At 41.5% G+C, this 14824-nt stretch overlaps 1 protein-coding gene across 1 annotated transcript in view; it reads right to left on the minus strand.

Annotated features, from left to right (window-relative positions):
* Positions 1-734: 734 nt before the first annotated feature.
* Positions 735-14824, minus strand: part of LOC103905074 (neuron navigator 2-like) — a gene marked incomplete at its 3' end in the record, with an annotated part of 198257 nt that continues 184167 nt past the window's right edge. Inside the window, exon 13 of the mRNA XM_019473925.1 lies at positions 735-873. Within this exon, the coding sequence (XP_019329470.1) occupies positions 735-873 (139 nt within the window). The remainder of the gene's footprint in view (positions 874-14824) is intronic.

Raw genomic sequence — 14824 nt, forward strand, 5'->3', positions numbered from 1 at the left:
TCGAGCAGGTGGGTGTACAAAGAACAAAGGTGGACTTCCCAGTCCCATGCTTTTCAAAAAAAAAAAAAAATCTATATAATTGGGGAAAAAAGCAGTGTATATTACCGCAAATCTCTGTACTATGCAGTCTAATTGATGAATGAAAAACTGTTGGATACCTTCACTTGTTTTACCCTCTTTGGATGTGTGGTGTCTGAGCACAAAATGTACACGTAGGCTGCTGATGGATGTAAAATTTATCCTCCTACGAAATGCTGCCAAAAATAGAAAGCCTGCAGTAACACGCAGCTCTGGAAGTTTAAAATAATCTATTTCATGTGCATAGCATGCTTACATTTCTGATGGAAGTGTAAATAATCTTTAAACCTTCATGTTGACTTAATTAAATTCTATTCATTAAGAAAAAACATAATACCTTTTCTAGAGCTTAAAAAAAAAAAAAAATCCCATCTGTTGATGCATGTTTTCTGGACAGCAGTGCCGCTAGGAAGGCAGAGCCCGTTTGTTGCCACACCACCGCAGCAGAGATGCCACGGATTCCATGCACAGAGGAAATATTCACAAATGCCAGGTATGATATGGTAGTCACTATTGCTTGACATTGCCTTTTCAGTGATACTGTCCGTACTGAAGGCTGTCTGTGTGTTCAAGCTCATGCAACTTAAAACAATTATACCTACTGCACAGAGAAAATAATAAATATCAGTGTTGCTTGTCTAAACCAGAAATCTTACCTGTGCATCTAAGTTTTTGCGGGAGGAGGCAGGTGTGTTGGCATAGGAGCTGATAGAGGAGCTAGTGTTAATGTCATCAGTACTGAGATTATCTATGGTGTCACTGATCCCACTGCTGACAGAGCTGCTGTCATCCCAGCTGGAGAAAAAGCACAACAAAGGTAGAAAACAAGGGTCAAAAGACGAAACATCATTCAAAAGGAAAAGTATTATTTCTACAAGCCTTATCCTACTTGCGGTTGCCAAATGAAAACGGTACACTCGTTTTCCTAACTTACCTTCATTGTACCTCAAGTCTAAATTCATACAGCTCATTGACTATATGGTTGCCACAAAGCCTAACGTATACCATCGGTAAGCCAATAGCACCGATGACGCAATTCTTCCTGACTCAATTGAAAGATTGTATGAGTAAATAAACTTTCACGTGACTCCTGAAATTTATGCCTGCGGTCCCAGAGCAGGGGAAGGTGGTGGTAAGAAGGCATCTCCAGGTAGGCGTAGCATTGACTTGCTAAGCCGTAACGCACAGATGGAACTTAAATGCAAGGAAGAAAAATCATCCTGAAGCAACCTTTTGTACCTGGTCGTTACATAGACCTGGGAAACAACCTGCATCTACCATCGACAGCATCACTGGTCTCAGAAATTTTCAGTAATTTAAAGTCTAGTTGTTCAGATGGCACATACCCCTCCCGAGCCGTACAACACATCCTTGTCAAGGAGTCATATTAACAGCTTACTATTCGGGACTACCTTCTTCCATCGTATGATGGCTTCAACATTTTCTAGTAAATGAGAAACGCATAACTGGAAGCTTAGGACACAGAAAGCACCAACGAGAAATGTCCATGCCTGAAGCGATTTGAGTGTTAGAACAGACAGAATCCAAATGATCTAAAAGTCAAGCCGGACGCTCCACTCCTAAAATGCCCTTAAAAATAAGCTGCTTAAGGAAGAGATTTATAAACCGGCTTACAAGTGCTCCACCTCCAAGAACAATAAAGCTGGGATTGAAACAGTGTCCTGTAAGTAAGAAGACATTTCAGTCCACTGATGCATAACTACTGCTGGAAATGCATAAATACATATTTCATAGATCACTTGCAAAATCTAGTGGTAAGAGCTCACCTCCTGGCAGTTCTCCAGCTATTCATCACCACAGCCTTGGATTTTGGGAGCTCCAGACTCTCTTCCCTATTGCGTTTCTGTTTGCTTTACATTGATAATGTAAAGTTACACAACAGTGTAACGAAGAGATTGCAGCGAGTTTTTTTAACCGTAGAGTGGAAGTCATTCACAAATTGATATACTGGATATTTAATGTATGCATTTAAAATTGAATTGCGTGTTATGTAATTGAACTATGTAAACTAAGGCAATCTGTGTCTGCTTTCTTGACTTTTATTCATAGCTTCACCACCGACTTACTATATAGCCACTAGATAACCTTTAGCAACTTTGAAATGAAAAGCATTTCATTTTTCTCACTCAGTGTTACCAAACAGCTACCCGTATGGGTTTTAACGATGTTTTAATAATTTTGAATTGCTTTTTGCTTACTTGGGAATATTGTGTTCACCCATATCTACGCTTTAATAATTTTGAATTGCTTTTTGCTTAGTTGGGAATATTGTGTTCACCCATATCTACGTAAGGCCTTTCAGGGAATTGAGGACAGCTTAACCAGCAGCACAGTTTGCTGAACCACGTGAACAGCAGTGCCCACGGGGACGCGCTCCTCTGCGTGCCTGCAGAAAGGGTTATTGCTCGCAGCTGCTCTTTGCTACTGTTTTGTTCCCAGTTACAGTCCTCATCAATCTGCCAGCACAGTCATTTGTGCCAGTTCTCCCCGTATCACTGCAGACAAGGCCAGCTGGGAAGCTCAGATCAACAGTTTCAGCAAGCCGGATTGATTTTGCTGTCAGGAAATTTGGGAGTGCTCAGCCACGCTGCTCTGCTGGCAGAGGACAGGATGGGGAGAGACAGGGATGGACAGGGACAGACACCGGGACCAACCGCTGACCCCTGCTGCAGGCTCCGTTTCATGGAGCCTTGAGGTGGCCCTTCATTTGGTGTCCTCCAACTTACAAAAACACACTCCTGCCAGTTCTGATTGACTTCCAGGAGTGTCCCAGTTACAGGCAAGGCCCTGGCTTTGCAGAAAAATTTTCCAAACACTATTTGATAAATTCTCGAACACTCCAGCTCTCCTGATTGGAAAGAAACGCTGTAGTCTACAGTGTTGGTGATGCTACAATTTAAAGGAAAGATATCTTTTTTTTCCCCTAGATTTGCCTTCACCTGGATATTTTTAAAGAGGAATCTGCTGAAATACAAAATAGAAGCACATGTTAAAATAAAACTCCATACACAATGTGAAACCCGTTGAGTCTGAGAAAGCCAGCCAGCCAGATTTGACACAATAGTTTTATTTGCTATTTTCCAAAATCTTCCTCAGCATAACTGAATGAAAGAAATGCTCCCCAGTGCCTAGTATGGAAAAATTGAAAACTTGGAAAAGAATCGAAAGACTTCTTTGAAGCACCTTTTTTTCGGAGTAGGCAATCAAATATTATAATGCAAAATATTGAAAGTTATATTACTTCTAAATTTCAGTTTTTAAAAACAGGCCCTATAACTGATATTTACTTCTATTTCAAAACCTGTACCATAAAGCAATTACAATTCCTAGATTTTATAAGTCTATAAATAAGGTTACCAAAGAGTTATTAATATAACTGCATAAAAGAATATGCTCCTCGTTTTCCAAAGTTGTGTGTAGCAACTATCATCTTCTTTTCTATTTCTGAACCTATAATAAAATCCTAATAAGATCAGAAGTGCCAGTGTTTTCCATGTTTAACAGTTTAACTTCCTTCTTGCGGAGACATGACAATGCCCCCCCCCCAAATACAACAACGTTGTTCTGTGGGACTCATGGTTCCACCTTGAATGTACAGAAACATTACCCTTCCAACCATTCGCCATTCCTAAAACTATCACAGGCGCCAGTTCATCAGCATCTAAAGAATGCGTCTAATGTTAATCATAAGTAGTTTTACTGGCATCAACCAGTCCTGTTGACTTCAGCTGGGCAATCTAAGGCATTATGGAAATATTTGAGTGCCCTTCCGAACAGGGACATGTGCCTGAGGACAAAGGTAGAAACATGCACCTGAATACATTGATGGTTGTGGCTTCCCCTTAAGTAAATCCTGGGCTTTAAGTCTTTCATGTTCTGACAGAAACTATGAACAACTCAGACTCTATATTTTCAAGTTTACTAATCTGTTACTAAATTAAAATAGATTAGCTATTCTGAGGTCCAAAGATAGATGTCTAGCATTTTGGCTGCCAGAAGCTAAGCAACACAGCTCTTGTAGGCATGCTGATGACACCAAGCGATGATACTGATGCACACAGCTGTTCTGACAAGGTAAGATGCAGCTAAAACCAGACATCTCAGGTTTAGCTTTATTTAAAAAAATCACTTAAGTACGGGGGTGTGAGGGGTCGGTCTCTAGCTAGAAGAACAACAGGATGTAACAGAACAAGACACAACATCTTAAGAAATTTAAAGTAATTTTTAAAATCTACATAAACAATTATTGATGCTGTCCTTTGGAGTAACACTAGAGCTGGTTTTAATGCAAGCGAGATGCGTGTAGAATCCACTGAACTCTGTAAATTAGATGTCAACACAAGCAACTTTGTGAGCATACAACATATACTGCTAAAAAGTAATGCAATTAAAGCACATATACTGTTTAACCTGCTGTCAATGATCCATTACACTAAAAGCTCTTCCCTCCGAGAAGCCCATCACACCCTATTTGGTGTAATATACAACAGCACAGGACACGCCGCTCCATGTCTGTATCTGCAGGTGAAGACTGCAGCTTCTTGAGAGGACAGCATCTGCTAACAAATTGAGGTATCTCTATTTCACACTGTGCTTGAAACAACCCCAAGCCCTCCACGTAAATTAGTTCACTTTTACCTTGATCCAGTGCCTTGATGGTTAAAGTCAAAAGCAAGGAAGCAGCATGGGGAATCTAACAGCCCTAATTACAGTGTTCTTGGCTCCCAGAGCCAAGATAACATCTTTGTAATTTAGCTGGTGCAATTAATAATTTCTGATGTCAGCGAAAGTCTACTCAACCATAACCTGAAGCTGAAATGTTTGGGCTTTCCTTTCTGTATTTGATCAATCACCTGAAACTTTACTTTGATTACTGAAAATCACAAAAAAGTCTTAAAAGTGTATTATATATGAAAATGGTACAACCACCCTGTTAAAAACCATCACCACCATCACTTAAAAACTCCCACAAAGCTGCCTCCAGCTCTCTATGAAACCAAGCACCCTAAGCACCGTCTTCTCTGTCCCCACCTCAGCCTGCTCGCCCTAATGCGACTAACAACGTTGCTACTATAGATCGCCCACATGCAGCACCAGGTCAACTACTCAAAGCTGCTTTTCGAAACAGGTTTGCAAAGCGGTTAGGCTCAGACTTGTATTTTTCCAGTCTATCAGCACTTTTCCATCTTGCACAATCATCATCCACGGAATTGGCTCTTCTTTGTCAACTTGGACTGCATGGCACACGAAACCATCCTGCAACCCTCAGGACAGCCCCCCTCACTGCAGAAATCTTCCCCCTTTGCAAGTCCAAAGCAAAGGAGCCATTAAAATCCTACTAAATAAAGCTATTGTTAAAGGCTGAAAACGCACCCTTCTCTACGGATGGGTGTGGATTTTAACTTTGCTGGATCTTCAGTCAAAACCAAAATTACAATGAGCTACTGAAAAATACATTTGTCCAAGACAGGGCCTTGGGGCTTTACAATATTTCAAGTGGAAACATGGTAATTATCCTCTTCTACCTAAAAATTTAACTATTTATGAGTTGATAGGAGAACAAAAAAAAAAAAAAGGTCAAGGTGCAAAATGATTGAAACTTCGCAGCATCTTCAAAGAATTAAAAGGAAAGATAAAAAAGCCAGATAAATGTAAATGTGCAATGACACGAGATACTAAATACTGCAGTTTCCACTGCTTTCTTCTGGGATTTCCTACAATACTGCCATCACTGTGTCAGAAATCCAAAAAACATATACAGACCCTTGCATGGTTTTCCTTTCAAATTGTTATGAAAGGTGACAAACAACTGTTTGCAAAAGAATGGGTGGAAATCTACTTGATGAGAAGTGAACTTAATTAACATATTTTACATGGTTATTAATCACCCACCTTCTCCATGTCTTCAGTTACTCTCCTCTTATTACATCTCATTATAGGTATTTTAAAATAAACCACTTTGTTTCTAACTGAAGGTGAAGCCCAGGGACAGCACTGTTACCTTGAAACACTGTAAGGCCAGACCATGAAAAGTGAAAAGCAAACCAGGCAAAATGAATAGAGACCATTTCCAGCTGTTCTTTCTGGAGCAGAATCTAATCCTTTTAATGACATTTTTTGGTGCAGAGTTAAACTGCTCTAAGTGTGCTGCGAGCTATTCAGGCCGTTTTCATGTTTAGTGACTACTCCGTTTACGGCCAACAAGCTGAAACGCAGCTCTCTGTCAAGCTCTGTTTAGAATTCATCCAAGATAACGTTTCAGGATTTACATTTAAAATACCTATTTGTAAAAGAGAACAACTCACAGAAGAAAAGTATCAATTAGTGTCGAAAAAGGTTGGGTAAGAAAAGATTTGTAGAAGCTACAAAACTGCACATGCTCTTTTCATTTAATCTTTTTATATCAGTGCTAATAACCTTATAAAAATAACACTGGGTTTTATTTTGTCCCTTAAAATCTGACCAGGAATTTGACCAAGCTTCAAGCGAAACACAGCTGGGCGTACACACATAGGAGCTGCTAAGCCCAGCTAATCTCAGGGAGGTTCTCATTTGAAACACCCTGAAGCTTCATGAAAGCAATCTGACTTTCTCCTGAAACTCATCATCTCCTGCTATAAAGCAGACATTCCAATGGCAACTTCTCCATCTGCACACGTTTTGCTCAGAGACCCTTCAGTCATTCACTGTCTAGAGTCACTAAACGCAGCAGCCAGCTCAACTGTATTGTCGTAAAATACTTGACTGGTGGAACTTGTTTTTTTGGCCATTGTTCACAACAATGGTTCCTCTGGCATTGCACAGCCTCGGGGGAAGGTGAGAAACCAGAGCAAGGCACTGCCTTTGACCCAAGTGCTGGAGGAACACAAACTCCCAGCTAGATCTGAACAATTTACTGTAAAAAGCTCCAACCAGCTACCAACCCTTTTTTCCTGGACTCACGACCTATAAACCATAGTTTTGGTGTGTCCCCCATTTACTGTTCTGTCTGAGGACTTACTAGGTTTATAAAGCAGTTTATATAGACCAGCCCTACACCGGGTGTACAGAGCACCCCCGCGGCCAGTGGCACCCTCACCTCCCTGCTTTGAAGGCCATGGCATCGATACTCATCCCTGATCGTTTCTGTGCGATTCCAGTGACTGATTTGCACCAGTGAAAGCTGGAAAGAAAAATCACGTGTCTTCATATCACACTAAGATCAGTGCTAAATTTTAGTTGTTATTATGTAAAAAAATATGCTTTGTTTGTTATGCCTTTGTTTCCAAGACAGTAAGAAGCGCTGAGAAAAGTCTTCTAATGAAAGTCAGAAATCCTTGTTTATGTACAAAGCCTCTGTTGCTGTCCAGAAGATAAATCCCTGTGAAGCGTACAGCCTGCGTGCGACAGCGATGGACTGAACGAAACCACAGAGGTCAAGCCAAAGCCTCTGGGGATGCTGCGACGGACGGCCCCAGCTCCCTGCACTCCCCCTGGAGTGAGGGTGCGGGGAGGAGTTCCCTGGCAAAGATCCAGGTGTGGATCACCACTGCAATATGCCTCCTCCTCCCTCTCGGCCAGGCCCCAGCCCAAACACCTCCCTCCTCCAGGCAGGCGGAGAAGGTGCCCTGCCCAGGGGCTGGAGAGTTACGATAACCAAACCCCAGATTGTGCCCGTTTCTTTCCCCTGCCTTACTTAACAGTTTATACTTTCTTCTCCCCCAAAAGCAGATACCTTCGGGATCACATCACCTCCTCGTACAAAGGCACTATTTAAGTTACGACTTAAGGAAGGGGCGGCACTTACTGAAAACACTGACGTGGTTTCTGACACCCATCTCCCACCTGCACGCTCCCCCAGCACTGGACTGAGCTGGTGAGTGCTCAGCAGCTCACCAGCAGTTACTGGTACCTGGCAGCCTGCTTTGCCAAAGGCTCCAAAACACTATAAAAACGGGCTTAAACACCAAGAATAAAAAGAATTAGCTAAATTCTTACAGGACTGAAGTAACTAAAACGTAGAAGGAAAGGCAACAAAAAAACCAAGGTAGTATGGAAACAAAACTATGCAAGAAGCATTTAAATTCCCTGCTGCTGAGTGGGCTTTCAAAAGGGGCTGGACCCACCTGCCCCTGTGGCCACTTGCCCCCCCACCCGGCCAGGGTCACTTGCCAGCCGGCCAGGGCCACTCGCCCACCCGCTCCTCCAGCACAAATGGCCAACTGGGACCACTGGGCAGCCTCGCCCAGGGAAAGGTGCCTACTAAACACACCCACAGAGCCAAAACCTCCAGCAGCTGGCAGGTAGAATATGGCTCCCTCGCTCCCCAGCCTTGTTTTAATCCCTCCTGATGCTGTAACTCCACTAATGCAAACCTTGTAAGGTCTGCAGGCTGTAATCCCGAGCAAGAAACATGCAGACATAAAATGAATACGTGACAGGCATGAAGACTTGAAGCAGTTCACAGTCACTGCTGAAGTTCTTCATTATTCAGGATACACAGTAAAGCTTCTACATAAATTGATCAAGGCAAAAACCCGTGCACAGCAAAACACAGATTTCACAACCCAGAAGCGCTCCTCTCCCACAGCAGTACCAGCTGCAGCAAAGCACATGGAGACAAAGGTAACGCATACGCTTGCACGCTCTTCTCCCGTCAGAAAAAAGGAGAAAAGACACAAAATTTCTCTTTCTGGCGCATTACAGCCTGCTGACGTATGTCTTAAAATAAAGCTGAACTTGGCAATAAAAGGTGTTAATTTGATCACAGGGCACAGCACTGTCCCTCAGGAAGCTAAACCACTGAAAAACAACCGTCATTATCACACCAGTGATTTATAGGACAGACACATAATCAAGTGAAATACTTTATTCATTGTAATATGGAGGTGTGTGGAAGATGCCAGCTGCTACCAATTCTGAAAGCAGGTTTTCTCCTAGCAGAACTGCAACATCCTAAGTAGTACCAATAAACGCTGGCTTATGCCAGCCTTTAAAATTAGGTTTATTTGAAAGAAACTGTAGAAAGGAAAAAGATCTTCTAACCTTACTCAGACAAATCAGGAAGACGACAGAAATTTGCACCGGAGTGAGAATAAGAACTGCATATTATGTGCTAAAAAGCAAGTGCACTCGGGGCTGTGATCTGGCCTGAAAGAGCCTCACACACGCCTTTGTTTCCCTGTCGAGTGAGCTCATTCCCATAGAGGTTCCTCCTTCGCACCGACAGCAAACTTACAGGGCTAAAATATAACAAAGCCCCACAGCTTTCTGAGGCTAAAAGCCTGTAACACCAGTGGAAAGATAGCCGGTTAGATTGCAACCTATGAGACGCTAATAATTATCGCTAAACCTCAGAGAATCCTGAAGTAAAGCCAGAAAAAAAAAAACCCAAACGAAATACAGTAATAGCTGTCAGTTCTCACATGGGGAATTTCCTATTAGGATACTCAAGTATTTGTAATCTACTAAAAATATACTGATTTCATGTAGCATACAGCGATTCAAATGAAACAGATAGGGCAGGGAGAAAACTTCTCAGATTTACCCCATCATCTAATGTGTTTCCATTGCTGCCAGCAGTTACAAAGCTAAACCTGCTTACACGGAGGTGTAACACAACAGACCTCCATGCTTTCAAAAGTGCAGAAAATCTCTTACCTTGCAATATTCCCAGGCCAATGCACTTCTCCACCTTGTTGCCCATGAAGAATTCCAGAAAAGGGGCTTAGATTTATTTTGCAGGTTGATACCTTCATTAGGCTACCATCCAACACCCCCCCTAAATAAAAGAGCTCGTAACTTGATTATCTAGGAAGAGACTTGGAAAAAAGTTGGAGCAAGGTTGTTTTCCAACAGAGCCCTCACCATTCAGCAGCTCTGAAAGACACCGGAAAGTAAAGCCTAGCTAGAAGGTGATCATCAGAAACTTCCCCTAGAAAGAAATCTGATCCCTCAACAAAATTAACCTCTGAAGTGCTGAAAAAGTGAGAGGTCAAGACTTTCTGCTGGGACTAGGTCATCTGTGAAAAGCTGTAACCTGATGGCAGTAAAGCAGGCGGAGCGGGGTGCCTCCAGATCGCATACCGTGTCGTATGAGGTAAGAGCTCATGTCAGCAACCCCGTACTTGAAGGTACTAAATGACAGTATTTGATCTCAGCTAAGACTACAATCTCTAAAAGCATAGTTCCTACTCTGCTTTTATAGAGGGATACAACAACGACTGCTGAAACAACTATAGTTTTACGAGAATGTGGCAGGAGACATACCCCAAATGTTTTAACATAGAGTATTTGGAATACTGATAAAATATAATTTTTTTTTTTTCGGGGGGGGGTGGTGGTGGTGGTGTAGAAAAACATTTTCAATACAAATGATACTGAAAATACCAATTTATCCACTGGTATCCCCAATAAAGACCTTATGAAACTGGGACAAGATATGTAAGATCTATCCGAGTAGGGATTAAACACACTAATCCTTATTTACAGTTGTAAAGTAAGGGGCTTATTACTTCCCCTCATTTCAAGTAGAATAGAGATGGGTATTTATACATATTTGGTTGATAAAGTTTATGGTGGTTAGCACACAAAATTCTTATTTTAGCCTAATATAAATACTTTCTGACAGGATTCTTCCCAGATCTCTGCATTCTGTCGTACATGTGGGATTTTTTTATTCTAATATGGGAAATTACACCAGCTCTATTTACTGTGGGTAGTAGTGCTCAGAGGCACTAATTACCCTTATGCTAGATGCTGCACGAACATAATCTGTAAACATTAGGAAACCTGTAAGACAGTGAGAACCGAAAAACTGGTCACTTATAACCCCTGTAGACTCATCACTCATGGAGTCTCCCGTGTGCTAACGGGCACAGAGCAGGAAATGACAGATGTACCCCAAAAAAGAGAAATACAAGGGGAATCGTAAGAATAACGCAGATGATGAAAAACACAGTGGTGTTGGATAGCCATGGCCAGTTGGGCATGGAAGGCAGCGCTGGAGTTTGGAGTAGAAGACTATAGTGAGAGGTCAGGGAGCCCACAGGTAGATGAAGAACCAAGGGACCGGTTCAAGGTCACTGTGAGCAGAACGGAGTCGGTGGGAGAAACGCTACAAGTAGATGTGTGAAGAGTCTGGAGACAAGGAGTTGGAATAGGGAAACTGAGGTTAGGGGTGAGGTCTGAGAAGGTGGTCTGAGGCTGAAAAGAGACATCTATCAGATGTAAAGCCACGGAGAGGAGATAAGATGAACTCAACAAACAGCTGAAAGTCAGGGAATTAGACTGCAAAATGGAGAGAACACATTAGGAAAAAAAGGTCTGAGCTCATGAAATTAAGAGTGTATTACAGTAATATGCACAAGGAGAAGGGACTAAATTCAAGATAGAGCGTATAGCTTTTATCATATTTTGTTATTTAAATGGGGACACACACAAAACACTGACTCTTACGGTTACTAGCATTGACCAACACACTGACTTCCAGCCAAATGGGAATACACAAGTCCATTCCCTTTATTACAGAAAGACTTGTTCACTAAACAAGAAACTCCATTTCTAGTCCAACCAGGATAGATTTCCGTTGTCCAGGTTACTGATGAGGGATTGCGTCATGAAAAGGAGATGGGCAGCCTTTCAGATGGAGGAAGGGGAGAAGACAATACCACGCTGTCCTCTTAGCCTCACCTCAAGAAAACCATCAATCATTTGGCCCGAAATCAAAAAGAAGAGAGGGAAAGAGTAGTCAGAAGTCAACTATAGCCATGTATTTATTAACTCTGTTCAGCTTGGGTACCCTATCTTAAATAAAACGCATCTCTTAGCACAATGCTGTATTTTTGGTTGAAAGAGTTAAAATGCAAGTATTCAAAGGTTATAAAATAAAGACTTTGTGGAGATACTCTGCTGCCAAAACCTTCAAATAAATGAGTCGCAGTCTGAGCTTGCCTTTCTACGCTGGAGTCTGTATTTTAGTGGCCACGGTGTTACTATAGCAACACAGAGGACTGGTAATTTAGAGGCTAGTGGATGTGACAACTTGCAATTTAGAACAATACTAATAATAAAAGCGGCTTGGGAAAAGCATCATTTAACACAAATGTTTGTGTTTTAAAATTAAAAAAGACTGTTCATTTAACTCTTTTTTTTTTTTTTTTGCAGCTGGACGATTATCTATATTAAGTTAGTCTGGTGGTGAATAAAAGATAGAAACATGACTCTTCTGCTTTTTGGTATGTCTGCACCCTAGAGTGCACTCAATGCACCCCCTTAGCGATGTGTATGTGTATAAATGCAAAGCTGCAGATGTCATTATCTCTGTTGAAGATTAGACAAGAATCACATAGCTTTTTTTTTTAAAAAGTATGTATTATCCATAATGAAAGCGAGGGTAAAAATACTCATGGACTATTATTAATCCTTTCTTGCCTCTGCTGAGTTTAACTGGTATCCTTTATTGCTCCTCATTCATTACTTCAATCACAGAATAGTTACTAGAGATAACTCTCAGATATTACAGATACTTAAAAGCATCACAACTGGAATAGCAAAGCTTCTTCTGATCTCTAACATCCTTCCTGTCTTCATCAAAATAGTTCCCACAAACATGATGTTTCTTAATTATCTGCTCAGAGTTGTATAGGAAATTAGCGACTGACCTGTAGCTAATGGTAAATAATGGTAAATATTCTAATTCCAAAAATAATCAAATCTGAAATTGTAACCTAGAGGAAAAAAAAAGAATCTGAACATCCCATCTGTTGAATCACCAGCTCCAAATAAAACCAAAATCACAAGATTAAGGTACAGCGTTACTCTCTATACACCAATCTACAGCCCCATTGTCCTTCGCTTTCCTGGCAGCCCTTACACTGCAAAGGATTTTGCAACATAATACCCGTAGCACTAAATACAGAGGGATATTTCCAGATGAATTTTACATGTAGTAATAATCATAGTTTTATGGGTCAGGAAGTTCAGAAGATTAGCGTGTTATGGCTGCAGTTTATAAAAGCGTTTGTGTTAGAAGTTTCGCATAGCAATCGGGTGAGATAAGCTGTGAACAGCTTTGCATTAAGTTCTTTTATGGTAGTTAAAGTTGGGGAGAAGTAAAGAGACCCCAGGTATTAATTTACCTAAAGAACAGCTGCTCAGAAAAGGCTGCAAAGTGTCCTAATACTCAGTGTAATAAAAGCATTGCACCTCCAATTGCTTGTTCTTTCTCCCCACACTCGTGTGCTATTCCCATTAACCTTAGTAAGAACTGTGTCCATGGTCTGAACTGAGCTAAAACTGTAGGCAACAAGAAAAGACTTATCAAAGAAATGTGTGGTTTGATTCTTATTTGAAAAGGCCCAAAACCATAATTACAGGTTTTCATTCTAGGTTAAAGCAGCACAAATCTTGCTGCATTTCAAACTTTCCCTTAGAGAACACCGTAACGCCTGAAATTTGGGGTTTTACTGCAATATGTTAATTTCCTTTATATTTTTTTCTCATTAGCTGAGATGCATCAGTTAGGAGCTTATAAAATGTCTGCATTTGATGACTGCAATGATTATAAAAGTAATGCAAGCAGCATAGGCTGTAAAGACACTGCGCTTCACAGTCTTTGTAAGCTGTTTTACAGTGTGTGGTATGAAGTGTCTGCCACATTTCAGCCTGGAAGAGACTCCATTACAACTGGGTAAACTGATGTCATAAAATAATCTCAACAGTTATTTTTTAAGCCTTCTTTTTCTTTCTTTCCTCCTGAAGAACACTAAGATTATTTAAATGAGGGAAAAATATATTTGTAAAGACAAAACATATTCTGAACAGACTCAAACACACTTTTGAAAACACTTCCATCCTTTTAACTTGAGCACATTAAACAAAAATATACCTTTTTTAAAGTACTTTCATTGATTAAATATATGCACGAGAAAATAAAAGCAGGAACACAGCAACACTGCTGCACCATTACAACGATTATGCATCACACTATAGGGCTAAAATTCTATGTATCAACCTAAACAAACTATGTTTTGTGTTAAAGTAAATTTAAAAAAAACCCCAACTTGTTGTGCTCATGTTATTGTCAATCCTGAGAAGGTATTTCTCGTTAAAACCAGAGGAACACTGGAAGTAACATAAACCCACAATAAGAGATATGGTAGAAAATAGACCCTAACTGCTACAACCCTGTGAAGTTGTGGTTTTTCAGTGTGGTTCCAAAGGGAGCTTGGGAGCCAGGAGAAGCGGGTCTGGAAAAATGAAGATCCACAGCATTCATCCAATGCCCACAGCATTCTCCTGGAGAAACTGGCTGCTCACGGCTTGGACGGGCGTACTCTGCGCTGGGTCAAAAACTGGCTGGACGGCCGGGCCCAAAGACTTGTGGTGAATGGAGTTAAGTCCAGTTGGAGGCCAGTCACAAGTGGTGTTCCCCAGGGCTCAGTTTTGGGGCCAGTTCTGTTTAATATCTTTATCAATGATCTGGATGAGGGGATCGAGTGCACCCTGATCAGTAAGTTTGCAGACGACACCAAGTTGGGCGGGAGCGTTGATCTGCTCGAGGGTAGGAAGGCTCTGCAGAGGGACCTGGACAGGCTGGATCGATGGGCCCAGGCCAATTGTATGAGGTTCAACAAGGCCAAGTGCCGGGTCCTGCACTTCGGCCACAACAACCCCATGCAACACTACAGGCTGGGGGAAGAGTGGCTGGGAAGCTGCCTGGCGGGAAAGGGCCCGGGGGGGGTGG

The sequence above is a fragment of the Aptenodytes forsteri genome, unplaced genomic scaffold, assembly GCF_000699145.1.
Source record: "Aptenodytes forsteri isolate BGI_AS27 unplaced genomic scaffold, ASM69914v1 Scaffold252, whole genome shotgun sequence".
Lineage (NCBI taxonomy): Eukaryota > Metazoa > Chordata > Aves > Sphenisciformes > Spheniscidae > Aptenodytes > Aptenodytes forsteri.